The 27,918-nt window shown below is 33.7% G+C and overlaps 1 protein-coding gene across 2 annotated transcripts in view; it reads left to right on the top strand.

Annotated features, from left to right (window-relative positions):
- LOC6043662 (elongation of very long chain fatty acids protein 4) overlaps nucleotides 1-21,565 on the top strand; it is a 50,907-nt gene extending 29,342 nt beyond the window's left edge. Inside the window, exons 1-6 of one of the 2 annotated variants that reach the window (XM_038257329.1) lie at nucleotides 5,205-5,908; nucleotides 12,323-12,529; nucleotides 12,594-12,756; nucleotides 15,297-15,468; nucleotides 20,878-21,005; nucleotides 21,074-21,565. In XM_038257329.1, the coding sequence (XP_038113257.1) occupies nucleotides 12,348-12,529; nucleotides 12,594-12,756; nucleotides 15,297-15,468; nucleotides 20,878-21,005; nucleotides 21,074-21,292 (864 nt within the window). In that variant the 5' untranslated portion in view covers nucleotides 5,205-5,908; nucleotides 12,323-12,347 and the 3' untranslated portion in view covers nucleotides 21,293-21,565. Of the gene's footprint in view, nucleotides 1-5,204; nucleotides 5,909-12,322; nucleotides 12,530-12,593; nucleotides 12,757-15,296; nucleotides 15,469-20,877; nucleotides 21,006-21,073 lie in introns of those variants that run through there. The other variant, XM_038257328.1, reaches the window with a different exon arrangement.
- Nucleotides 21,566-27,918: the final 6,353 nt, after the last annotated feature.

The raw sequence follows: 27,918 nt of genomic DNA, 5'->3' as shown, positions 1-27,918 counted from the left end.
GAAAAGATGATTTCTATAAAAATTTATATAACAAATACTATTACAAAAATCAAAAAAGGTGCAAAAAAAGTTTGTACACCTTTCGAAAAATTAACATAAATAAAGTTATTTGTTGACAAATCAACATAAAACCAGTCTCCCAACTCCAAATAGGCATCCTTGAATGATTAAAAAATAATTTGGATTGAATATAAAGTTTACTAACTACTTAGTATAAAAGTTTATAAAACTCTGGAAATTCTATATAAAACTTATTTAAACTTAATTTTGCAAACTTTTAATTTAACTAAATATCAATATATTACCACAGAATTGCTAAATAAACATTTTGGAGTGGGTATAACACCGTTTTGGGGTCTATGTATCGATAGAATGGGTTATTCGTTGGAATTTCGTTCCAACCCGGAATTACGTCGTTGGAAAATCCGTCGGCATCTGAACCGGTCCACAATTCACAAGTGGCATCCTATGTGGCATCAGAAAAGGCATAAAATTTCCGATCTTTTGATACCCATACATCCAGGTTTTCTATAAAACCCACGTTTTTAAATACCTAAGCAAAAACGTTGTTATGGTTTCGTTTGAGCAACCTGCCACAACTGTATGGATTTTCTTAATTTTTGTTCTCGTGGATCAAACTTACTTTTTGCTCAGGTATTTAAAAACTTGGGTTTTATAAAAAAAAACCTAGATGTTGGGGTATCAAAAGATCGGAAATTTAATGCCCTTTCCGATGCCACATAGGTTGACTTGTAAATTGTGGACCGGTTCGGATGCCGACGGATTTTCCAACGACGTAATTCCGGGTTGGAACGAAATTCCAACGAATAACCCATTCTATCGATACGAAGACCCCCAAAACGGTTTTATACCCACCCCAAAATGTTTATTTAGCTATTTTATGGAAATATATTAACATTTAGTTAAATTAAAAGTTTGCCAAATGAAGTTTAGATAAGTTTTGTATAGAATTTACAGAGTTATATACACTTTTATACTAAATAGTTAGTAAACTTTATATTCAATCCAAATTATTTTTTAATCAGTCAATGATGCCTATTTGGAGTAGGAGACTGGTTTTATGGTGATTTGTCTAATCTAATCTAATCTAATCAGACCCTAGCGCAGCCAATCTTTCGAAGGGATCCTGGAGAGTGCCTTAGGTTAGATGACGCCTAGCACTCTTCTTGTCAATTATTAACATTTGTAGTGCGCCATTGCATTGAAATGCATTGAAACATTACAAGCGTTAAAGCGGCCAGGCCTACTGCGTAAAGCCGTATCGCAGAGATGACTCGTAATTAGGTTAAGTTTGAGCACTGAGTGTTCGAACAACAACACAATTCTGAATCGACAGGGAAGGAAGAAGCGTGGTTGTATTTGTTGGGAGCACCATGCTAAGAAGGTTTGGTACTCCGGGACCCTCTGGGATGGGACATTGTATTTCCACGAATGCCCTGGACACTATTTGCCGTGGTTATAGCGCCACAATTCGCTCTCTGGTTTTATGGTGATTTGTCAACAAATAACTTTATTTATGTTAATTTTTCGAAAGGTGTACAAACTTTTTTTGCACCTTTTTTGATTTTTGTAATAGTATTTGTTATATAAATTTTTATAGAAATCATCTTTTTATGAGCTTTTCGTTGCACAATGTTCGGCATGAGTTTCTGAACAAAACGTAGTACTAGATTTCTGTCAAACTTTAAATTGTTTACATGTTTCATCACAAAATGTGCATAGTGCCCAAGGGGTGTAAATACTTTTTTTACATACTGTAAATAATTTCAAGATTGCTCAGGTGTAAACCGAAAACGCGATCAAAAATTTAAGTGGACGGATAAGGCTTTTAACTGCTTATTTAATTGGCGGTGTACAGGACGCCACACTATTTTATCATTTTCAGGCGTACATTTAATTTTGCAGCCCAAAACCAGTTATTGAACTGAAAAATAAAATTCTTTGTCAAATTTTCCTTTTTTTGCATAAAATTCAAATTTTCTTTTCTTGATTTGTTTACACCTACGTCAAAAACCAATATTGTTTACATTTTACTCTTTGGTCTGACAGATTTGGTCTGGCAAGCATGGATTTTGGTTTGGTCTAGGCGAGGGATGGGGCACAGCACCCTCCTGCAGTTATGGTCTACTTGACAGCTAGTTCCAAGGGGACCATAGTTGATCTTTCGAAAAAATGTTGACTTGTCATTTTTTTTGCATTGAAATGAAAAAAGTTATCAGAAATGGTTTTTAATCGTGTTTTTAACCGTTGTACAAAAAAACTACAAGAAGCTTTAGGACCCTATTCAACATAATGATTTGCTTTGTGAATTCGACTGACTGTATTTTTTACGTTTTATATCATTTTTTTATGAAAACATTGACCCTTGAAATCCACAATCCACGGATGTAAACATACTTTGGTTCTCTCCAGGAAAACAAATGTCTTATAAAATAATGTATTCTCACACTGAAACCAATGAAACTCAAACTAATTTATATTTTAAAATAGCCTTATATTTTTTTGGTGAAAATATCAGCTAAAATCAGGTGTTCCTCAATTGTGGGAGGCACAATTACATCCCACAATCATGGAACAGGCCGTTTGGAGGCAGAATTTTTGAGTGAACAAAAACCTACAACTTTTGAGCCATAAAGAATTAGTGCCAAAGATGTTATTGCCCAGTTATGTGTTTCTTTTTTGAGTAATTTTAGAAATAATAGATATTATTCCAAAATGTTGATTCGTTGGCAACATTTTTGGCTGTACTTCATTATGTCTCAAAAGCTACAGGTTTTGTTTCTTAAACATATAGAAAATCAAAAAACTCAAAAATAGGGATTTTAGGAATTTGTTTTTTTTCGCCTTTTTCCGTGTACAGTCATCCCACATATTCGGAACACCCACAAATTCGGAACACTTTTATGATAATTTGTCAATAGCATGCCAAAAGTAGCTTTTTTGTCGACCTTACTATTTTTAGAACCTTCATTTGGACATTATTTTGCTATTTCACTAGTAAAAGTAGGACTTTTTGAACAAAAAACTTCATTCCAAGACTATTTTGTCCAGAGCAGCAAAACACTGCCTCCAAATGGCCTGTTTCATAATTGTGGGATGTTGTTGTGCCTCCCACAATTGGGTCCTAAAATGAAGCTTAGATTGCTGATATTATTGTTTACAGCGATAAAGCTTATTTTTCTGAGTACAATGACCCTTTGTACGACCACAAAGAGTTTAAAAAGGATTTATAAATCAATTTTGAAAAATTAACCTCGCGGTCCTTCTTGACAGAAAAGCTCCTACTTGACAGCTTGTTCCAAGGGGACCATAGTTGATCCATCAAAAAATGTTGTCTAGTCAAAAAAAAAATTTGCATTAAAATGACAAAAAGTGATCAGAAATGGTTTTTAATCGTGTTTTTTACCGTTGTACATAAAAATTTACATAGGGCTTTTGTACCCAATTGTGGAACACCTGAATTTAATTGATATTTTCACAAAAAAGTTATCAAACCATGTATAAAACATCACTAAGCTTGAGTTTCATTGGTTTCAGTGTGTGAAGTCATTATTTGGTAATAAATATGTACCGTCAGTGGGGTGACATTGGGTCTGGGGGTGAGATTGGGTCAAAGTGATTTTTTACGGATTTTACCATTTCTCAGATTCTTTTCAATGAAACTGAATTCTGTTAAAAGGGTTGTGTAGGGGACATCTTAAGATAACTTCGCTGAAAAAAATTCGTTCCTAGAACATATCCTGTTATTTTGGCAGATGTCTAAAGTTGGGGTACGTTTTTGGCCAAAAATGACCTCTCGAAAAATCATTTTTCTAATATTTTTGTTAGAATTGCTCGAAAACTACCCAAGTGTTTGAAAATCTCCACTTCAAACATTGTAGCGTGTCAATACGATTCCCTCGAACAAGAAACGCTGTTGGATGACTTGTTTTTACCATATCTTTGTATTTCAGCATCATTTTAGTTTCATTTGACCCAATGTCACCCCTCTAAGGGGTGAGATTGGGTCAATTTTCAAACAATTGGCATTTAAGGTAGTGTTCATCAAAATCGACCATATTTTGGGAAAATGTTAGTAAACTATCTAAGAACAAATCTACGTTAAAAGATTTTCGATGTTATTTAAATTGTTTTTGTTATTAAAAAATTTCGAGAGGTGTTTCGTTTTTTGACCCATAGTCACCCCCACTGACGGTACTCCTGGAGAGATCCAAAGTTTGTTTACATTCGTAAGAAAAAAGTGTTCCGAATTTGTGGATTTCAAGGGTCAAAGTAATTCTTCAAAAACTTCATATAAAAGTTAAAATTTGCAGATGTTCGATACAGCATTCGAAAGATCGCAAGAAAAGCTTTCAAATGAAGGTAAAAGCAAATCATTAGGTTCAATTCTCGATTTGCTATGATTTTTTGAACATTGGCCGATCTGGAAACCGTTCCGAATATGTGGGATGACTGTACCTATTTTTTCTGAATAATCCTCATCATTATTTACAACATTGCCGAAGACACCAAATCAATCACAAAATTCCTTAAAAATAAACATACTATCTATCAATCTATTTATTTATCCAATTTAGTTTAGCGATCTAATTTGAGTGGTACGGTTGAATCAATGACTCAAAATGGCGTCTTTGGTCATAAGGATCCCCACAAGGTTTGAGCCAAAAAAAAAACAGAAAAAACAGAACTGCAAAAAGGCACAAATTCGGCCGATTTCGTAGAGAATTAATTGCTCAACTGTGTTGCTAACGATCGGCAAGAACTAGTTTTCACCTTTTAGAAGCTAGCAAAAACAATGAAATGTACATGGTATTATATTTCGAACATTCTGGAATATTTAAAAAGATAATTTATGGCACTTAATTAGTTTAGATTTCCAGTACATTTAAGACGAATCAAGGGAATTTAAAAATCCTAAAAAAGCTCTTATAGATTCTCATATCTCGCTAAAGTCAAGGTTACGGAAACATTACAGCAAAAAATAGACCTAACCTAGAGCCTAACAGCTCATCCTGTGTACGCGCACCTGTAACATTGTGCCACACGTGTGATGTCACACCAAAGAAGTCGCGCGCGCGAAAATGTAGTGAAACGACGAACTTCGAAGGTGGTGACGGCAACGGTCGGTGAGGAAAGGAGAAAAAAAGGCCGCGCCGACAGTTTTACCTGCTCAGTTCGCGACCAGCTCCGATCATCATTGTTCGTCCACCCGTTCAAGTGCGCGCCACGCGACCCAGGTTCCCGCCGCGAAAAAACGTTTCAAAATTTTAAACTCCCAAAAAAAAAGTTTAAAAATTTCGAACAAAACATTTTCGACATTCGACGGTTTTTTGGCGACTTCCGCGAGACCCGCGAGGCCAGTCCCTGTGTGTGTTCCGTCCGAAGCTGTCCGCCCTTGGCCAGGTATTTGCCCCGTTGGCGGAATTTGCTTGGTTTTCGAGCACACTTTTTTTTTCGAGGATTCGGTTGTGGCCAGAGTTGACCACCAGTCCCAGGCAGTGTCAGCAGTTTGTTTCTGAAAAGTGCAGCACTTGGTCATTTCTGGTTGGCGTGGCTTCACTGAGTTGACTCTTCGTTGAGAAAGAAAGAACAAATATTGACCTGGTGTTGGCCGAGGGAGCGACCCTCACAGACCCTATAGGAGCTGCTAACCTGTTCCAGCAAAGACCGGAGGAAAATCAAACAACCCGAGGGGGGAAGAAAGTGAAATTGTTGTTTGTTCTTTCATGAAAGTGTGCTGAAAGTGGACAGTTTTGTAACATGTGGTAAACTTGAAAACTAGCGGTGGACAGTACTTTTAGTTTGAACCTGTGAATCGTGAGGAATTTTGATTTTAAATTCAAAGAAGCAATCATCGAAAAAAAAAAACTCTACGAGACCAACGAGGGTGAGTTGCTAGAAGTTACATTGAATATTATTGTTTTTAAAATAATCTCTTTAACTGGAGCACAACGGTGGGGTAATTGAGTTGTTCTTTTGATCTGCAGACTGTGTCTAAAACAGATTTTTGTCCAAAAGACCTAAATTTTAAAAACAAGGTTAAAAAGATTTTTTTCATTGCGAAAATAAATAAAACATTATATATACAGATATTTTTAATATTCTATCTTTTTATTTAAATGGAAAAAACATTTAAGTGAACAACAGCAAAACTGCTATCTCAGCAAAATCTTTGTGATTAGTATCAGCATTCAACCCGGAAGGATATCTAGAAAGGTCTTCGTCAAGATGGACTCCACTTTTTTTGTAGAGCCTTAAGAGGCAGTATTTGTAAATATTGCTCGGTTTGTTCTAGAGGTCGTATCGAGGTGCTCCGATTTGGATGAAACTTTCAGCGTTTGTTTATCTATGCATGAGATGAACTCATGCCTAATATGAGCCCTCTACGACAAAGGGATAGTGGGGTAAAACGGGCTTTGAAGTTTGAGGTCGAAAAAATATTAAAAATCTTAAAGTTGCTCGCATTTCCGTAAAACTTCTTCAATTCCAACACTCTTAGATGCATTCGAAAGGTCTTTTAAAGCACTTCAAAATGTGCCATAGACATCAAGGATTGGTTTGATTTTTCTCATAGCTTTTGCAAATAACTGTTAAAAATTGATTTTTTAAAACCTTAATATCTTTTTCCAACAGCCTTCAACACTTATACTTCCATAGGTCAAAAGAAAGGTAATTTCATGGACTGTAAGCCTACGGAAATAACTTTTTGGCCAATCGCAGTTTTTCTCATAGTTTTTCGATTTTTCTATAACAAACATTTTACAACGTTGGTTTTTGCCCTGTAGGCCGTCACTTTTTGGTCTCAATTTTGTCATATTCGGAATCCTCGGAAAATTTTACGTAAGTTAGAAGTATTGGAGTTGTAAATTTGATTTAAAAAATAATTAAATTAATCATTTTTGGAAAAAAATGATTTAGTTTTCAATGTGATCAATACGTCAAATGCTGTATCAAGTAGGCGAATATCTGTTTTACCCCTAATCCGACAAAATGTTAAAAAATATTTTAAATCATTTTAAATGGCATTTTTTCTAATCAAATTTACAACTCCAATACTTCTAACTTACGTGAAATTTTCCGAGGATTCCGAATATGACAAAATTGAGACCGAAAAGTGCCGCTATGACGGCCTACAGGGCAAAAATTACCGTTGTAAAATGTTTGTTATAGAAAAATCAAAAAACTATAAGAAAAACTGCGATTGGCCAAAAAGTTATTTCCGTAGGCTTATAGTCCATGAATTTACCTTTCTTTTGACCTATGGAAGTATGAGTGTTGGAGGCTTTTGGAAAAAGATATTAAGGTTTTAAAAATCCATTTTTAACAGTTATTTGCAAAAGCTATGAGAAAAAAAACCAAACCAATCCTGGATGTCTATGGCACATTTTGAAGTGTTTCAAAAGACCTTTTGAATGCATCTAAGAGAGTTGGAATTGAAGAAGTTTTACGGAAATGCGAGCAACTTTAACTCAAACTTCAAAGCCCGTTTTACCCCACTTCCCTTTGTCGTAGAGGGCTCATATTTGGCATGAGTTCATCTCATGTATAGACAAACAAACGCTGAAAGTTTCTGTTTTTTTTAAATTCAACAATTTGTGGATTTTTTGTACGATGAACTACTTTACCTAATTCTTGTTCTGTGTTTTTTTCTTATTTCTTATTTATTTTTTATTCCTATTCACTATTCAAGTTTTGATATTTTTGTTAGCTCACATAAAAATCATTTTCTCTTCTCCTCTTAGTATTTTTCATGTTGTACTTCTTTTTGTTGAAATATACTTTAATTAAAATGTGCTTCGGTAAAAAAATGCATTATCAAAATTACTTGTTACCTGTTTGAGGAAAAAAGTTCGAGTGAAAATAAATATTTTTTTTTAAGGCCTGTCAGTTATTCAAATAAAAAAAATCAAAAAAAAATTAAGGGCAAACTAAACAAACAAAAAGATCAAATGTAAGCCTATTTTTAAGCAAAATATATCATAGAATGCTTAATTCATTACCGCCAAATAGGGCGAATCGATACTACAGAACGGAGACAGTGTTTTAAGAGCACTTTAAAGCTTAAAATTTGGAAATCAATGAACTTTGTTGCTATGTATCTGTTCTAGTTCTAGATGAAACCGATAAAAATATGAAAATATTGTGCCAAAAACTGCTGAAAATTATGTCCCGTTTCGTCTCAAAATATCAATTGATTTGTGATAAAAATACGTTCTTCAAATTCTTTGGCCCAAAATTCAATATTAGTGAAAATGCAATTTTGTGCTAGAGTTAAGAATGGTGCAAATCTGGCAGCAGTTATTTTTTTTCGTAAAATGATTATTTTGGCTAAAAATTTAAAATTTGATTCTACAATATTTTTGATTCATAAGATGAGCAGTTCTCTAAAATTAAGCATTAAAAAAATCCTGTTTTGAAGAGCTTAAATTATATTACTTTGGCCTATTGATTTCGAAATATTTTTTTCAGAAGGTTAAGAACATTCCACTCTTGAACATTGAAAATCAGATCAATGGTTTCCAAGAAATCTTTGATTGAAAATTAAAGGTCAATTTGGCAGAACTTAAGAAAACTCATTTTCGATCATTTCATTCTTGCTAAAGCACACTGTAGAGAATTTTCTCAGCTTTCAAATATGTGTACTGCCCCTGATCGCATAAATGTCCCATATGCATTTTCATCGATTTCGAGTTATTGATGCAGTTTGATACAAAATTGTGTGCTCTTTCGAAAGAGCCTATAACATCCAGTACTTTGTTCTAGAAATCAAGAGGAAATCCTGTTTTTTCGCGAAAACTTAACACGTTGCCTTATGGATGGGACAAACTTCAAATGTGTTTTTTTCAGCTTGCTGTTTTGCATATGGGACATTTATGCAAACATGGGCAGTGTATATCTTTCAATAATGGACAAGGATGGACAAAACTAAAAAAAAATATATAGTTGAGTAATTTAACCAAGAAATATTGCGCAATTCCCACTAACATGGACTTCGCACTATATTATTGCTATCGATCGCACTATTGCGACTTGTCAAACTGTCTTGGAAAATTTAAAATTTTCACAAAAAAGGTCAAAGCGAGCCGCGGTTGCCGATCGTTTTTCAGCTGTCAATCGCATTTTAAAAGTGCGAAACGTCCAGTTTGGTGGAAACTGCGACTGGAAATGTAAACAAACAAATGCTGGTTGCCTAGTTTTTTTTTTTTAATGTTGTTGTCAAAAGTGCGAGAAATAAGTGCGGGCAAAATCCAAGTTACAGTAAAAGGATCAATAACCATAACTCAAAAGCGGCGCAATTCATCAAAATTTCACAAAAGAATTTTTTGCAATTCCGTCGTGAAACAATTCACTTTTCCTGTCATTCTTGAACGACGAAATAGCCTACTATTCTGTACCAAAAATAACAGAATCGAATAGCAACACTTTTCAAAATAAATGCTGAAAAGGAAGACAAAAGGACCCTAAGCTGACAGTTTTCGTGAGTTGCGCGTATTCACCGACAGATGGCCAGTGGGCCTCGTCGGATCCGCCCATTAATTACGCAACTCAAAATTTTCATGGGAAACTTTTTTTTCGTGACGGCTTTCGCGGCACGCTCCTTTCAACTGTTCTAGACTAATATTTGGACGTGGCGTATCTCTAAACAAGTTTTTTACAAAAATGATTCCAAACTGCTTATTTTGTCGTTTTAAACCGAAACAAGGCAAAAATATTTTTTATTAAAACTATTCGCCATTTTCAAAAATTTGTCTAGATAATATCAAAGGCCGCCATCTTAGGCCCACTGGGCCCACAAAAAGAGGTACGCTCAGTTTGTATGGGAGCTGTCAACATGCTCCCGGGCTGTATTAATCACTCAGGTCCAAAATTTGTTTGTCCCCTCTGAAAAATTTCAAAAACTTCAAAAGATATCAGTTGCCAAGGGTTTCCAGCAAGGCCTCAGATTGGCATGTAATTAATAATTATTTTAATTTAGCTGCTAATTAGGTAATTTATTAATTACTTAGTAAGTCATGGTAATTAAAGTAATTTAAAGTAATTATTTGGTAATTAAAGTAATTTTGAGTAATTTAAGTAATCACTTTTATATTGTACTTCTTCAACGAAACTTTTTGATTTTTTGATATAATCTATTAGAACAGTATTTCTTTTTCATTTCAAAGAAGTGTGTCACACATAGATTGAAAAAAGACTGGTTCTGTATGTAGAAGGCCTTATTCACCATAGTTCTCTTCTAAAACATTCCTTAAATTTATTTTCAACATGTTGTTTAGCGAAGCTGATTAACAACAAAAGGCAACGCCATGATAAGTGAAAAATGTTTCATGAGAACAAAATCTATTTATTTTTATTAACTAATTGTAAAAATCCAGAGTTTTTTTTAAAGGACCTAAAAGCTATTGTCTTTTATATGTTCATTGGGCTCAAAATGCCCAATGTTCAAAAAGTCGAAAAATATGATTTTTTTTTTGCAAGAGCAACATTAGAGTTGGTTATTTTTTCTATGTTTTTTCTATGTTTTTCCTTCTAATAGACAGTCAAAATTATTTGAAGTTTATGTGGATCAAATATTTAAAACCAAAATTTACTTAATTATCATTGATAAAAGCAAAGTTTTCAAGTGAAAGCCATTTAAAAATCAATTTAAAATAAGTTTTTTTAAATATATTTTTCAGCTAACTACAGCAGTTGACAGTTCTGTAATATCTCTTTTTTAAGAGCTGAACTATTTTCTTGAAACATTTCCAAATATTTTTGAGACAAATGTTTCATTGTTAAAAATCAATGTAAATGACAAATTACACATTATCCGTATTTTTGGTAACGGATTTTTTTATATACTTGAGAAAAAAAAAAACAAACGAAATAATGTCAAACCGATGTTCGAAAAACATTTTAAAACATAACGTTATTTTGAAGAATTTCACAGTTTTCATAAAGAGCCACTGCAAATATTTTTCAAAGTTTATGTTTGGCTCGAAAATCTGGGGGCCTTTTTTCAAACAACTCTAAACAACAATATTTTAATGGCATTCGACTTGCCAAGTTTCAGCACCCTCTAGTAGGAGAAAATTTTCAATGTGTGAACATGAAGCTATTTTCAATAAAAATTATACAAAAAATTACAATATCTAGATTGGCACAAAAAATAAAATAAATAAAAAAGCATAATTTAAGACTTTGAACAAAAAATAACTGTTTGTACTTTGCTTGATATTGAGTGTTTTTATTTTATTTCATTAATTTTTTTTTTTTGAAGAGCTATCGAATGAGCTATTAATAAATATTCAAGATTAGAACTGTAGAAATAAATACTTAAATCTATTTAATATTAAATTATATATTTTTTCATCATAGTGAAAAGTAACAAAGTAATTAATGTAATTAATTAATTTGGACTAGTAATTTGAGTAATTAATTGGCAGACTGGCAAGTAATAAACGCTTCTGGAAACCCTTGTCAGTTGCCTCATACAGGTCTGTATTACATAAAAATCAGTATACGAAATCAAAAATATTATTTACATTAAAGTGGCATGCCAGAAATTCCATTCATTCCATATTCGCATTATAAAAAAACCTGCCGCAATTTTAATTGCGAAATATTTGGAACGATCTAGCAATCGATAGATATGCAACAATAAAAGAGGTGTGTGTATTTTGATATCTTCTCTTTCTCTCTACTCAACTTAGGCGGTCGTGAGTTACACGCTTCAACTCTCTAGTCAAATATAAATCAAAAACGTAACGAATTAACGGTGCGGCTATGGACCACGCCAAGCCACGCTGCCAGATTGATCCGCCACTAACCTTGGGCGATTGTCGATATTGTGTCTTATTTAACGCCTTTTTTAAGTTGACTCAGAACCGCATGAGATTAATTAACCCAGTTTCGCTCATAGTTACTGGTTTTTTGGCAAGCAATAAAGTCGACTGAACTAGAAAATTTTACTTTCAGTCAAAATGTCAATTAATTTTACACAGGCTTGGTTTGTCGGAACCTTGCAAATCTGAAAGAAGTTTGTTTATGATCAAATTTGTCTAAGATACAGTGTTAGAAAGCAAATAGACAACACCACATTTTATGATTTATTCACCAAACAAAGAGTTTCCGGTCGTAAAAATTAGCTGTCGTTGCCACGATAAGAATGAACATTTGTAAAGAATTGGTCAAGGTTATGGTCAGCAAATATGTAATAATACCTACTAAATGAAAAAAATTGTAGAAGTCATTCTGCTTTATAGCTCACTTTGTCATGTTGTTAATTCACTCGAATTATTTATTAATTATGTTGTTTCAGACTGGCCCATTCTTAGCACTCAACGATGGCATCAAATCAAAACGATAGCATACCGTTCTACGACGTGTTTGGCTACTACGAATGGACGCTGACACTGGCCGACCCCCGGACGAAAGGATGGCCCCTGGTCGATTCCCCCGTTCCGACGCTTCTGTGTGTTCTCGCTTACCTGCTCGTCGTCTGGGTGGGACCAAAACTTATGCGAGAGTAAGTTGAAATTACTTTAAAATATGATTTGCTGAAATCAACTAAATTTTTAATTAACTTCCAGCCGAAAACCGTTCGACCTCAGCTCGGTGCTAATACCGTACAACCTGGCGATGGCCCTGCTGAATTTGTACATTTGCGTCCAGCTGTTTGTCGGTTCCACGCAGCTCGGCTACAGCTACATCTGTGAGCCGTGCCAGCAGAGCTTTAGTGGGCCTGAGATGAGGGTATGTTTTGAAATTGTACAATTTATCTTAAAATATATTTTCTTTATAAATCTAGCAAAACATTCTGTTTCTTTTATGAACTCTATCGAGGCTTCTTAAAATAATTTTATTCAAAATTCTATGAAAAATATAAAGAAAATTATGATTGATTTTTTGTAAAGGAAAATCTTTCTAAAAGCTTACAGTTTTTCAAATCTACCTTTTTGCGATTTTTGATGCATTGAAAATAATTACGTAAATAATAAGCTTGAAAATCCTCTACTGAGGTGCAGGATAAACTAAGATATTTCTATCAACAAATAGCTTCCTTTTTTTCTTTAGGAAAACCTAATTAGCAATTTGTAGGCTTAGTGATTTTTCACGCTTAAAAATGGCAAATTTCACGGGGACCTTAATTTTAAAACACCAAATTTCACGGAAATTTCGCGGAACGTGAAAAATGTTAAAATAACTATCAAAATCTCATGTTAAACATACAGAAACTACTTTTTTGCTTAATTATACATTGTTTTCAATAAACATAAAAATTCTTAACGTTCAACGTGGCACTAAAAAAAACTTTTAGTAATTTAAAACATATTTTAGAGTTTTCATCGCACTTTTCAAAAACTAAATTTAAAATCGATAGGTAAAAGTAATTTAATCTGTAACGAAATCTTCAAAATTTTATTCAAAATCCGAACAGAAAACAAACATTTTCTTAAAATTTCCACGCGAGCCATCCTCCCAAATATTTAATTATCGTGAAAATTAAACAGGTGAAATTTTATTAAAGGTGACTTTAAAGATAAAAAAAACTGAATAGAAAAAATAACTAACTAATAAATATTAATTTAATGTTGAATAACCAAGCATGAATCTTTGATCATCTTTTAAAATTAATGAAAATATTGCTAAATTAATTTAGTTTCCTTAGTAAAATTTATGAAATATTTTTTAGAGTATCAAATAAAGAGCAATCTATTTTCTCAATATGTTTCTTTGCTCTGATGAATTAGAATTTTTCTATCTATTTTTTTGCTCCTCCGTTTACTCATTGACCGGAGGAAAAGGGAAAGACTTGGGAAAGACGACTTCTTTCACTGAATGTTACTTAAAAAAAATGTTTGCTTTTAATTGATTTCTAAAAAAAATCAATAAAATTTAAAGAAAAAAACTGTGTAATCTTTAAAAAATACCACAATTCACTTGTTTAATCGTAAAAAAATGCGTGAATTTTTTTTCCTTTACTGATTTTTGTTAACATTGTTTCAGTTTTCGCAGCATTCACTTCTTAGTAAATGTTGTGTCAATTTCATGTTAATGTTGGTTTTGCCAACATTTTTTAAATGATTCATATCACATTTTTCAATTGAAAACTAATAAAATTTAACATTTTTATGAATGAAATTTTGATTATATTATTATTTTAAAGAATTTGTTTGAGAAAAATTGATAAAATCACGGGATTTCGCGGAAATCTTCAAATTTCACGAATTTCACGCTGTCCGCGAAATCGTGAAAATTCACTAACCCTAGCAATTTGGAAAGATTTTCGCCAGAAACTGATGGAAATTTCACTTGGTCTTGTAGTAAAATTACACAGTATTTTAGCCACAAATATTTCATGTTAAACATATGTCTAATTTTACATCAGGAACTGTTGAAATTTTCATCATTTTTGTTGCAATATTTAGGTGAGAAAAGAAAAAATGGGGTGCAATTTTCTGAAGTTTGATTTTGGAAGGTTGAAAATTTACTCATTTTATATGGTTTTATGTGAATAGGTTTGTAAAAGGTAAAGTATTTAAAATTCACCAGTTTTAAGCGTAAAATAATACATTTTTGGACATAAAATCATTCAATTTGCTGAAATTTACATCAAGTCTACAGAATTTCACTTTTATATAAAAAACCGTCTTTACGAATTAATTTAATAAAAAAGAGTGTCGGCATTTGGCTTTTGCTGTAATTATATTAAGACGAATTAAATTAAATTAATTACTCAGGATTTTCGCAACATTTTTTTGCCCAAATCAATTTCAACTTCGGCAAGAAAAAATTGCATCCACCTGTCCGCAAACTGATAACAGCCCTGTGAACCTTTCAAGTATGGTGCGGTAAGACCTGAAGTTATGAAAACTTCATTATGGTCCCTTTTTTGTGTGCAACTTCCTTGACTTGACCGGGGCCCGGGTTACACTACCGTTTCGTTCCGCCACGGCACGGTGTCTTCCACCGACGATAATTTATCAATCGAAATTTATTGTTGACATACTTCCCCACGCCAGGCCCGATTGCACCACGGGGCACTCGTCCACTGAACTGTACAGAGTTTTTATTTTGTAATTTATCTCCCCAACTTCTTCCGCGACGAGCTGTCGTTACAAACTGAACTCCTCGTATAAGGATCTTAATTTGCGATGTTTTCTCAGCAAAGGTCGCCCGCGGATCCTCTGCCGCCGCCAACTTTCGATTTCGTTTTAATTTCGCTTTCCTTAACATGATTTTCCGTTTCTTTTTCGGCTTTCATCGCTGCATTTTTTTTTTTTGTTGGCCAGATCGTTGGAGCTGTCTGGTGGTACTACTTCTCCAAGGTACTGGAATTCATGGACACGTTCTTCTTCATCCTGCGCAAAAAAGAAAACCAGCTCACGTTCCTGCACGTGTACCACCACAGTACCATGTTCTCGTTCTGGTGGATCGGCATCAAGTGGGTGCCCAGCGGAAGTAGTGAGTATCTTTTTGATTATCTTACCAAAAACCACCATAATGGTATTCGTCCTAACATTATATGGCAAACACAAATCTGGTAACACGCATGCACTAAACTATCACTTTCGTCACTAACCCTTTCACTACAGGTGGTAAGTAGCACGGTCGATAGAAAGCTAATCCTAAAAATCACACCTATCTTAAACACTTAATGTAATCGGAAATAGATGGGAACTAGTCTGGTACGGGATTTATAGGACTATCAATCGTAAAAAAATGATCTGAAGTCAAATTATGCCTTAAGCTTACTTCTTAATCATGATTTTAATATCATTATGTCTTAAGGTCGTAGATGGTGTCATCCAAACTTGGAGCAATGATGGTTCTGAATTCAAGGTCCACAAATAATAAATTAAAATGAAAGATTAAACACGATATCTACAAACAATACGAAGAAACCCATATTTTGATAGATACATTTTGAATTAAGATTTGAATGTTTTTCTAAAACAAAAATTATCACCAAATGGCCAACCGGGAAAGATACCTTTCAGAAGCTTACAAAATTCTACCAATTCCAGCAAAAAAAATCGCAAAAAATAATAGTCCCTACACACACAAAAAAATCATGGTAATATTACATCTGGGAAGGGGTACATCTTTTATGTAAGAAAAAAGGTGTAATTTTACCACTTTTCTAGTGTAATGTCACTTTTTCAGTCTAAATTGAGGTAAAATTACATCATAAAAGAGGTAATATTCAACCTTCCAAAATTACAGCTTCCAAATTTACATTATTTTTTACTTTGACAATGATCAAAACAAATAGAAGAGTTTAATTTTCCATTTAATTATTGTATTTCAGAGCATTATGATCACCCTATACCGTTTTAATAAAGATTTGTATCTTTTTGTCAAATGAATGCCAACTATTCAATTGTTTGCATTTTTTAAATGACATTGTTGCATGGTCATTACGCTTTTATCCCATGTTATTATTCGTAATGGATCATTTTTAGTAATTTATTACTCAGTCGTGGCCTGGACTTTGATCTGCAAAGTTATCATTTTGGCGAATGTCGATTTTTCCCACAAAGTAGCTTAATCAAATAGTTGTAATTTATGAGAAAAAAATAATATCAATGAAATATTTGGGGTGCTGTCGTATCTAAAAAGGCAATCTTTTGTTTCATTAATCAAAAAATATAATTGAACATTAAAAAAGATAAATTTTTATTATACAAAATTCATGGCTGCTTATCAGTCAGCCTTTTGAATGACTGACCCTGATCGACAAGAAAAAAAAAATTCAATTTTGCCTTTTTGCTCTTTTTAAAATGATGTGTTTTAGAAATTTCAAAAACATTTTCAAAATGAAAGATCACATATTTTTTATTTAAAATTTGATTTGAAATCAAATATGAAAACGAATATTTTCAGACGTGAGCAACCGTGGACACTGTTGAAAAAAATCGGTAAATTGTAAAAAAAAATCTCAAAAATCAGTGTATAAGTGGATTTATTTCGAAAACGATTTTCTTATCACAAGTTATGCAAAGAACTTTTCTAATCCAATTAAAAAAAATATTAAAATATTATTTGGTCATGTTTTATAAAACGTTAAAAAATCATAATATTTTCAAAAAGAAAGGCAACGCTATCAAACCATATTTGCTCTTGATGGGCTTTTGGACAAAAAAAAATACTTTTTGTTCCTCTGTGTGTTTTAATGAACATTGTTTCATATTAATTTACTTTAACAAAGTTTACAACTTTGCCGAAGACACTAAATCAGGCGTGACCAATATATGGCCCGCGGGCCAAACGTGGCCCGCGAACCTATTTTAGATGATCATGTAAAATATCCCTAATAATATAAAACTTATGATTTATCCGCATTTCCGACTATACGACACAAATATTTTGATCAAAAATCTATCTCATTGAAACAAATTCACAAGTTGTGAGAATGTGATTCAAAATAGTAAGTTTCGCTGTCAAAAGCAAACTTATGGGAAATTGGACGAGCTTTCCGGTAAAAATATTTTCAAATAGTCAAATAGTCAAATAGAAAATGTGAAAAACCACCAAAAAAGCTGTTTTTTCGACATTTTTATTTTTAAAACCGCTGTAACTTCGCAAGGATTGGACTTAGGACAATGGTCAATATGGAGACTTTTATGTAAAATTGTTTGGAGAATCGATTCCCACTATCGGTTTTTGAAAATTTTGACGTTTAGACCACTTTAAAAAAAAAACAGGTTTAGTAAATGATTTTTGTAGTTTTTTAAGGAAAGACATACCATCCTGCATTTTTCATGAGTCTTTTTGTAACATTTTAGGCTATTTCTTCAAAAATTTCGAACGAAAAAAAATCGTGACTTCACCTTAAAATTTAACTTTTAAACATAAAAATTGAAAAATCCCATAGAAGTGGCGTGTATTTTTCTTTCAGTGTATTTTTTTCAGAAAGCCCGTCCAATTTCCTATGAGTTTGTCTTTGACCACTTTTTTGTACGATGCAACGGCTTCGAGATACAGTCATTTTAAAATTACAGAATACAAAAATATCTAAAAAATTTACGCCCTTCTCAAATGTCATTTTCGAGTGCAATTGGCTCCATATACACAAAAATGGCTTATATAGGCCTAGGATAACATGTCTACAAAGTTTCATTGAAATCGGAGAGGGTCGGGTACAAAAGTACCAGAAAAAATCCTGATTTGAGCTGGAATTGCTCAATAAAAAGCTTATGAATATTATTTTTCTGCTTTTTTGAATTTGTTGATTCAAATAAATTGCAAGATTAAATGCTTGATTGAAAAAAAAATAGTTGATAAATTTTAATTTTCTGTTTCAACATGATGAAAATTCCAAAAAATATCTGAAATATAGAAAACTTCAACTGATAGATGCTTCAATAGTCTAATAGAACTTAATGTTATTTTATTATTATAATAATCAATTTTCCACGTTTGGCCCGAAGCTCATGTGAGCTTCAAATGTGGGCCGCCATTTCAAAACTCAAAATTTCAATGCTTTTAAATTTGCATGACATTTTTTTTGACGAATCGATTATGCAGAATGACTTCTTTAGTAAAAAAATACAAAATTGTCAAATCAATTTGTTTTTCATTGGATTTAAACAGTTCTTGTGCAGGATATTGTATTTTCAATTCATTTATTTGATTAACATTTCAAGTTTAGTTTTTGCTAGCAGAGTGCTCTTTCAAGGAAAATAAATTTGCTAAAAGACCACTAACCAAATATTTAGATAGGATATTTTTATAATTGTAACTAAACATGAGCATCTTAAATGTAAAATATAAGAAAAATACGAAAAAAACATGAGATTATATGAAGAGAGAAATCTGTATCTATGTAAATCGAGCCGGGTTAGGCAAAAGAACAAATAAAAATTGATTAACATTCCAACGCCCAAGGCCCAAAAAAAGTTGGAACGGTAACTTCAACTCAATGGTTCTCGGACATAACACAACAAATCAAGATGATTCTTCTTTCCAGTGATTTGTTAGGATGTCTAGATGATTCTAGAACTTTGCAGAACTTAATTTGAACAAATCTGTAATTTATGCGATCAAAAACATCGTTCCAACTTTTTTTTCGCGTGTAAAAAAAATTCGCCAAAAATTCCGCGGAGGCAGTCTTTTTAAAAAAGGTGGAACGATGTTTTCGGTCGCAGAAATTACAGATTTGTTCAAATCAAGTTCTGCAAAATTTTAAGATCATCTAGACAATCGAACAAATCACTGGAAATAAAAATCGTCCCGATTGGTTGAGTAATGCCAGAGAACCAGCGAGTTGAAGTTACCGTTCCACCTTTTTTGGGAGGCGCGTAAAAATTGAAAAAAAAAAAATGACCAGCCAAATATTGCTGTTCCTGATCATAGATGTAAATCGACCATTATGCCATATGAGGTAGGGTAGGGTAGTCATCAATGAGACACTTTTGGTTTTCAACTTTCAACGATTTTTCTAATTTTTTCATCAGCATGTTTTAATGAGCTTTTTGTTGCATTTTATTTCTTTTAGTGTGTTCAAACATTGACCAAAATATGAGATCGAACCGACATCTACAGCCAGAGTTATTCAACTGTCTCATTGTAGACGCACTTGGCAGGAACAATGAGACAGCTGGGGAACAATGAGACACTCTACGAAAATCAATACTTTTCTAGTAAAACATCATGTTTTTGTATTGTTCCATTACAGTTGACTTGCCTTGAACATTTTAGAGCAATTTCGCCAACATGAAACTTTAATTAACAAAAGTTATACTAAAAAGTATTTAAATTTTGTAAAATCCATATATTTATACCAAATTACTTTGTATGTCTGGTTAAATGAAATTGAAACTCTATAAATATGCCAAAAATCACTTTTAATTCATGTTTTGAAAGATTTACATGGATTTTGAAATGTTTAATGAAGAAAAATCAAAGTGTCTCATTGTTACCCATTGGCTAACATGAGTGGGGAACAATGAGACAGCCCTGGATTCTGGGTATATTCTTAATTTTGGTCAAATCTAATGAAAGGACATTGTAGCCCAACTCAATCCCTATGGAACGTCGAAAGAAATTTGAAGAAATATTAGTTTTGGTGTAAATGGCAGCCTACGAGCGAAAAAGTATTTTTTGTCCATAATTTACTTTTACACCCCAGAATCAAACATTTATGAATAACTTTTCAAGGGAGCGTCCATAACCAAAGCCACTAATATGGCAGACGTGTATCCCGTAGACACACCTTTCCTCCAAATATGAGCCTGATTGGTTGAAACTACGACTTGTGAGAGCCATTTGATCATTGTTCCCCGTGTCTCATTGATGACTACTCTACCCTACACTATGTTTCTGGCATTTTTCTAAAACTCTCATGAGCCAAGGTAAATATTGAGTCTATCCCCCTCTCACCAAAAGTCAACCATCTTAAGGAAATAATATTTGTTCAAAAGTCGTTGCAAAATCATTTCAGATAGATTTAGTTCCATCATCTTTAAAATATTTAGAAAGACATATAATGTGTTTTTAATTATTTGATGAAAGCTTTCGGAAACAAATATTAAAATTGCTAGAAATTGATAATATGTAGTAGAATGCATAGAAATATGACGATTCAAATTATAACATGATTCACGTTGACGCCTTGCCATTATTTTCTCTATATTCGTGAATGAGAAAACTAAAGTGGACATCACCAACATTTTTAGTCTTCTTTTTATTACACAATCTTGCAACAAATTTTAATCAAATCAATATGGTATCTGAAATTATATGTCGTAAAGGCAACAAGAACATATAGGCTTAATCTAATTCTAATCCTCCTCAATCAGATAAATCTCATCATATCTGGAAGTGAAAGGGTTGCTCGAATGTTTTCTCTCTCTTTCTTTCCTCTTCCAGCCTTCCTTCCGGCCATGGTCAACTCGTTCATCCACGTGCTGATGTACACGTACTACGGACTGTCCGCCGTCGGACCGCACATGAACAAGTATCTCTGGTGGAAGAAGTACCTCACCATCCTGCAGCTGGTAAGTCCATTTTGAATCCTCGGTAATCCCACTCCTAATTCTTGTTAATCTTCCCCCTCAAAATCCAGATCCAGTTCACGATCGCCCTGGTGCTGGGAGTCAACGGAATCGTGACCGGCTGTGAGTTCCCGCTGTGGATGCACTACACCCTGATCGGCTACATGATCTCGTTCATCGTGCTGTTTGGCAACTTTTACGCGCAGGCCTACATTAAGGGGCACAAGATCAAGCAGTTTGAAATCAATTCCAACAGTTTGGATCTCAAGAGCAAAAACAAGGCCGAATAATCGATGCGCCCGACGACCCGAACCCCACCAGCATCGATTTTCAACCGATCGATTGTAAAAAAAATGGAAGCCGTTGGTAGAATTGTGTAAAATGCTTAGGTCTATCTTACTTGTCTATAGAGCTACTTTATATTGCACGGATGTTGGACTGGAACGAATTGATACGATAAGTAATATTAAGCCGATCGTGACAAAGATTTGTGGATTTTTTTACCATTAGTGGAAGCGTGAATGTTTATGTTAAACACTGTCAATAAAATTAATAAAATAAAAGATAACTAGTTTGATTTCTTTGCACTATCACGTCATTTGAGGACTTTTCTTAATTTTCTCAAAGAAATGGAAAGCAAACCAAACCAGTTAAAACAAAATACGATTGCACGCATCTATACATAGGCTAGGTGATAACTGCTGATAATCAGGCTTTCATTTTTTTTTTTTTTCATTTTTCTAGCTTAATCTTTGAAATAATGCGTGCGCCTTAACGGACATCGAATGCATGGAGTTTCTAGATGTTCAAATTTTGTTGAACTATTGATATCATAAAACAAGTTAAAATCTAGATTTTAAACCAAAACGAATCACACTATACTTTTGATACCACTCCAAAGTTTCACTTTTTTGGTGAAAATTGTGAAAACCTCAATACGATAATCCAAGATTCATTTTTAAGAAAAATTGAAAAATCGATTGACTCAGTCATTTTTAATTTAAAAATAGTTTTAGTGTGTGTTGCGTAAATGCAAATTTGATGATTAATTTTGACCAAGCATAGTTTTGACCTCACTATCGCGTTCCTAAAAAAAATATCTTGATTTTTTAATTTAATTATGGTAAATGTTTTTCTTTCAATTCAAAAGGTAATGAAATTTGAAGGTTGGTAATTAATTACATTGTTGGACTATTGAGTTATCCATTGTAATCCAACAACATAAACGTAACTTAATCCACCTTTAGGTAGTTGGTGCCTTCCTCGCATTCATAAAGTGTTTACACTACACAGCCTCAAAAAAGTGTATAATAAACATTTATTTTTATCAAAATATATGAAATCTGGTCTCAAAAAAGTATATAAGCAACACTTAAGTAATTATAACTTTTGATAGGGTTGTCAGATCTTCAATCTTTTGGGCTCGTTGGAAAGGTCTTTTGATTACCTATCTAACGATGGGTCGCATGATAGATCCGGACGACATCTTCATCAAAATATGTGAGATCCGGCCTGAAATTTTGAAATTAAATATGTCTTTATTGAACATTCTTATAATAATTACATTTCTTTTACATGATAAGTGGTATGGCCTAATGCTCTTCATCTTTGTTGTATTTTTCGTTTTATTAATAACTGATCACATTTATTTATTTGCTTCAAATTGTTTTCCATTATTGCATTGAATTGAATACATTTGGTTAAAAAAAGAAAAAAAAAATCACTTTAACAACTAATCCTAACCTAAAACAAAAAAAAATCCATTGAAATATTCAAAATCACTAGAACGAGTAAACTACGAACTGTATTTTAAGAAGAATGCTCCAAGAGTTCTTACTTGTTCCTGGCGAGTTTTGCACCCACGCAGAGTTGTTGTCATCTCGATGAAAATGTTCAGAAGTTCTTGTGGTGAAAACAGGTCACTACTTCCTTCACCCGTTGATGTTGGTTGATTTTCCCTTGGTTGCTGACTGAAGCCAGGAGGTGTTGTATTCTCTGCAACTTTTTGCCGTTGATTCAACGGCAATGGCTGCAGATTTGGAACCACTCGAACAGATCCCGCTCCAGGTGACGCCAAAGCAGGAAAATCCACGTCCGTGAAAGTTGGTGGTGTTTTGCGACGATTTGGTTGGTGCCTCGTCGTCGCTTGCTGCCGAATTTTTACAAACTCAGCTCGTTTTGGGCAGCTTCGATTCTTGGTCGAATGGTCGCCGCCGCAATTGAAGCATTTCGCTTCGATGTTCTCGTTGATTGTTTCGCAAGCTTGAGTTTTGTGCTCACCTCCGCAGGTTGCACAACGACTCTTGATGAAACAGTTCTTTCCACCATGCCCAAACTGCAAACAGTTCGAACATTGCGTCACGTCACGGTGCACTGGACGATAACGTTCCCAAGTCACGATGATGTTGAAAATTGCCCGAACTGCTTTCAGCTCAGACGGCGTTGTCGATCCTTTCTCGAGATGAACCAGGTACAGTTGATCACGATACTTGATGTCCTTGTTGTGTCTCGTCATCTTGAAGACTTCGATCACGTTCAGCTTAAGAGATTTGAGCTCTTCTTTCAGCACACTCACATCCATGTCGTACAAGCCACGGAGGACCTGTTTCATGGGACGTTTACCTGGATCGTCATGGCTGTAGTATTCAATCTTTGTGTTGTTCAGGAAATCCCGAACGTAGTTGTAATCCTTTCTGCCAGGTAGCAGAATTTTGAGTCCATCAGCACACAAGCGAATGGAAGCTCGTAAAGCACCAGATTTGATAAACCCGGTCAGCCACTTTCGCACCGAGTCCGATGACGATGTTTTCACAAAAATGGGTGGCGTTCAAATTCTTCCTTCTCGCTCACGTCCACAGGGAGGGTAGCGAACTGGTTTCCAGACAATTTTTGAGCGTCCTTGCTCAAACTGCCTGGCTTTGCAGGTAGCGCTTCGGCATTCTTGAGCTTCTTCAAATCTGCCGATCCTGCTGGTGAGGACCGCCTCTTTTTCTTGCCCTGAGGCATTTTGCCCTTTTTAAGCACTTTTCAGGAGCTAAAATCCAGGAGTACCTCACTGAATGATGGTCCACAAAGGAATGAAGAGATCCGGCCTCAAAAAAGTGTATAAATAACACTTAAGTGGTTATAACTTTTGATAGGTTGTCAGAACTTCAACGTTTAAGGCTCATTGGAAAGGTGTTTTAAATACCTTTCTGAAAATGTATAGCATGCATAGCACTTTTAAACAATCTTCCAAAGTTTAGCTAAAACCGTTTTTTAGCATAGAATGAGACCAAAACGGTCCAAATCGGTTCAGCCAGTCCGGAGATAATCGTGTGCATATTTTTCGATGCACGGACTTACAGGCATACACACGCACAGCCATTTCAGAATTTGATTCTGAGTCGATAGGTATACGTGAAGGTGGGTCTACGATGTCGAATAAAGAAGTTCATTTTTCGAGTTGTTGTTGTTAATTTATTTATTTCTGGCAGCTTTAACCTTCTTGGTCTTATTTTTCGAGTGATTTTATATTTAATTAATGTTAAATTTTATTAGATTGAAGACTTCGATACTTGAATAAGTTTTGCAAAAATATCATTTACATTTTCAATAGAATTTCAATTAATCTTTCTACAACAAACATCCAAAGGGTAATTCTTATGCAAAATTGGATGAACTTTCCGGAAAAAAATACTTTACCAAACACAATTGAGTTTTAAGGGTTAAAACTTCTTAAAACAGTTAAAAATGGTCAAAATCAACACTTTCTCAAAATAAAAATAAAAACAAAAAATCAGGTAACTCTTAACTCTTGTAAAACTTTGAAAAAAAACTCTGCAAAATAACAAGCAACACGTAATTTTAAAACGAAAGAATTTGATTTAAATGAAAAAATACCTCTCGGGATTATTAAAGATTTGAAAAGTAGGGGGGATTAAGGATGGACAGGCTTGATCCCCGGGACACTTGATCCCAAGCCTGTACCTCTTCAGTACGTGGGTAAAAAATAGCTTTGTTCTGGAATTTTTTGCAAAATTGACTCAAACTCATTGTAGAAAACTTTTTTCCTTGTTTTGATAGGTATAGAAAACACTTAAAAATTATTCAAAAATATGTTTAGGGACCATCCATAAACCACGTGGACACTTTAGGGGGGGGGGGGGTATGGCGATTGTCCACGCTCCATACAAAAAAGTTTTTTTTTGTATGGACAATTGTCCACGAAGGGGGGGGGGGGTGAGATTTCCAAAAAAAGTGTTCACGTGGTTTATGGATGGTCCCTTATACGTGAATTGTTTGATAAACTTATCAACTACAAAACCCTTACGCATTTGACGTTAAATTTATCGTCATACTATTGTTACAATCAATTGTTTAAAACAGTTCGTTTAGGGACACTTGATCCCTGTATTTTTACAGTCACTGGAATCAGCCTCAAGCTTAATTAATTAATTTGGTTTTTCGTACGTGGTTTCCTTTAGTATAATTGTATATGACTTACCGCAGTTGAAACCATTTTTTTTTTTGTGAACAAAAATAACCAGTAAACATGCTCAATTTTGGCCTAAAATAGGACTTCATGCAACAAAGTTACAAAAAGAAGATTTTTTCAGCACGAGTCGTAACGTCATGATTCGAAATCCGGACACTTAGTAGCATTTCATTATTGTTATAGCTGGCAAAAAAATCATGTAATAAGTTGGAAATGTAGAAACATAATCAGGATGTAGTACACTCAAACCCCGATGGTTTGACACCAACTGTTGTCAAACGAACGGGGTAACGTTTTAGTTTGACACCCCTTTTACACGGAGTTCACACACACTACCAATCGTTTGTTTTGATAGTGTGCGTGAGCGCCGTGTAAAAAGTGACAGTTCGTCACTTTTTAGTTTGACTTTGACCAACCAACGGGGTACAAACTAAAAAAGTGTCAAACGAAAAAGTGACCAACCACCGGGGGTTGAGTGTATAAACAGTTAGTTTCAAGAAAATGCTTGCAAAATATGTCTTTTCTAACAATTTTTCATCAGAATTTTAAAATTAAAATGATTTGTTGTGCTTCGAATCCCGGACACTGATAAAAGCTGATTCGAAATCCGGACACTTTTGCTTCGAATTCCGGACACTCGATTTTACTTATGAATCGCACAAATTTGGACTGAAATGTTAATGAATGGCATTCTTTAGGTTTCAAATAAGCTGTTAACATCAAAACAATCGATAGTTTATATAAAAATTTGCTCGAATTTAAGGAAATCGAAACCATAAATTTCTGCTTTGCCTTCCCGGTGTTTCGAACGCCTATGAAATATTTCAAGTGAAATGTTTCACAATTTTGGTAAACTTATAATTTTATTGTATTTAATTGTTTTGGCATTCACTACAGCGTTCAAACAAACTTAAAATGAAAGTAGATGTTGAAATTAATCAAATAACACAGTTTTGACATTCATAATTCGAACTTATATCCAAATAATTGATAAAACAAGATGAAGTTTCCGGGTTTCGAAGCGTCCGGGAATTCGAATCATGACGTTACATTCATCAAAAAAATGTTCCATACAATTGTTTTTGAAATTACATAAAACGCCCTTTGATTGAACTTATAAGTCAAATGTTCATGTATTTTGTCAGTAAATCGTTCAAATTAAAAATATGTTGAAAAAAAATACTTCCAGTGCTGAAAAGTAGAACATTTCAGCATTTATTTTGAAAAGTGTTGTTGTTTGATTCTGTTATTTTTTGGTACAGAAAAGTAGGCTTTTTCATCGTTCAAAAATGACAGGAAAAGTAAGTAGTTTCACGGCGGAATTACAAAACATACTATTTTATGTTTTTAAATATTTTACAAACTAAACTTGTTAACGTCATGATTCGAATTCCCGGACGCTTCGAAACCCGGACACTTCAACTTGTTTTATCAATTATTTGGATATAATTTCTCATTATGAATGTCAAAACGGTGTTATTTAATGAATTCTAACATCAACTTTCATTTAAAGTTTGTCTGAACGCTGTCGTTAATGCCAAAACAATTAAATAAAGAACATATAAGTTATAAGTTTATCAAAAATGTGAAACATTTCAACGGAAATATTTCAAAGGCGTCCGAAGCACCGGGAAGGCAAAGCAGAAATTTATGTTTTTGATTTTCTTAAATTCTAGCCATTTTTTGTACAAACTATCGATTGTTTTGATGTTACCAGCTTATTTGAGACCTAACAACCTTTCACTAACATTTCAGTCCAAATTTGTGCGATTCATAAGCAAAATCGAGTGTCCGGAATTCGAAGCAAATGTGTCCGGATTTCGAATCAGTTTTTAACAGTTTCCGGGATTCGAAGCACAACAAGTAGTTTTAATTTTCAAATTCTCATAAAAAATTGTTAGAAAAGACATATTTTGCATGCATTCTCTTAAAACTGACTGTTTATACTAAATCCTAAATGATATTTCTACATTTCCAACTTATTACATGATTTTTTGCCAGCTATAACAAAAATAATATGGTACTTAGTGTCCGGATTTCAAATCATGACGTTATATTTGTTATATTTGAACACAAACATAGAGGTTTTATGTGAAATTTCTGTAACTTATAGAAAATCAAAAGTTTGGATGAATGAGAAACATTTGGCTTAAGATTTCTTTAAAATGTTGAAAGGGGGATCAAGTTATTCCTAGCATTTTGAAAATACCGGTTTAAAATATTTTTTTTTCAAACGCTTGGCATACATGATTCGAAAAGTTCATCTGATTAAATACCGTTATCAGCCAAACATAGTTAAATGTTCATAGTTTTGTGACAAATTGACAGAGTTATGTGCGTTTAAAAAAAGGGGATCAAGTCTCTCCACTATCCCCTACATTAAATTTCCCCTTTAATGACATTTCACTCTTTTTTCGAAAGAAAATAGCAAGAAAATAG

Source organism: Culex quinquefasciatus, chromosome 2 (assembly GCF_015732765.1).
Source record: "Culex quinquefasciatus strain JHB chromosome 2, VPISU_Cqui_1.0_pri_paternal, whole genome shotgun sequence".
Taxonomy (NCBI): Eukaryota; Metazoa; Arthropoda; class Insecta; order Diptera; family Culicidae; genus Culex; species Culex quinquefasciatus.
Note: the sequence above shows the minus strand (reverse complement) of the source record. Positions and strands in the feature narration are given on the sequence as shown.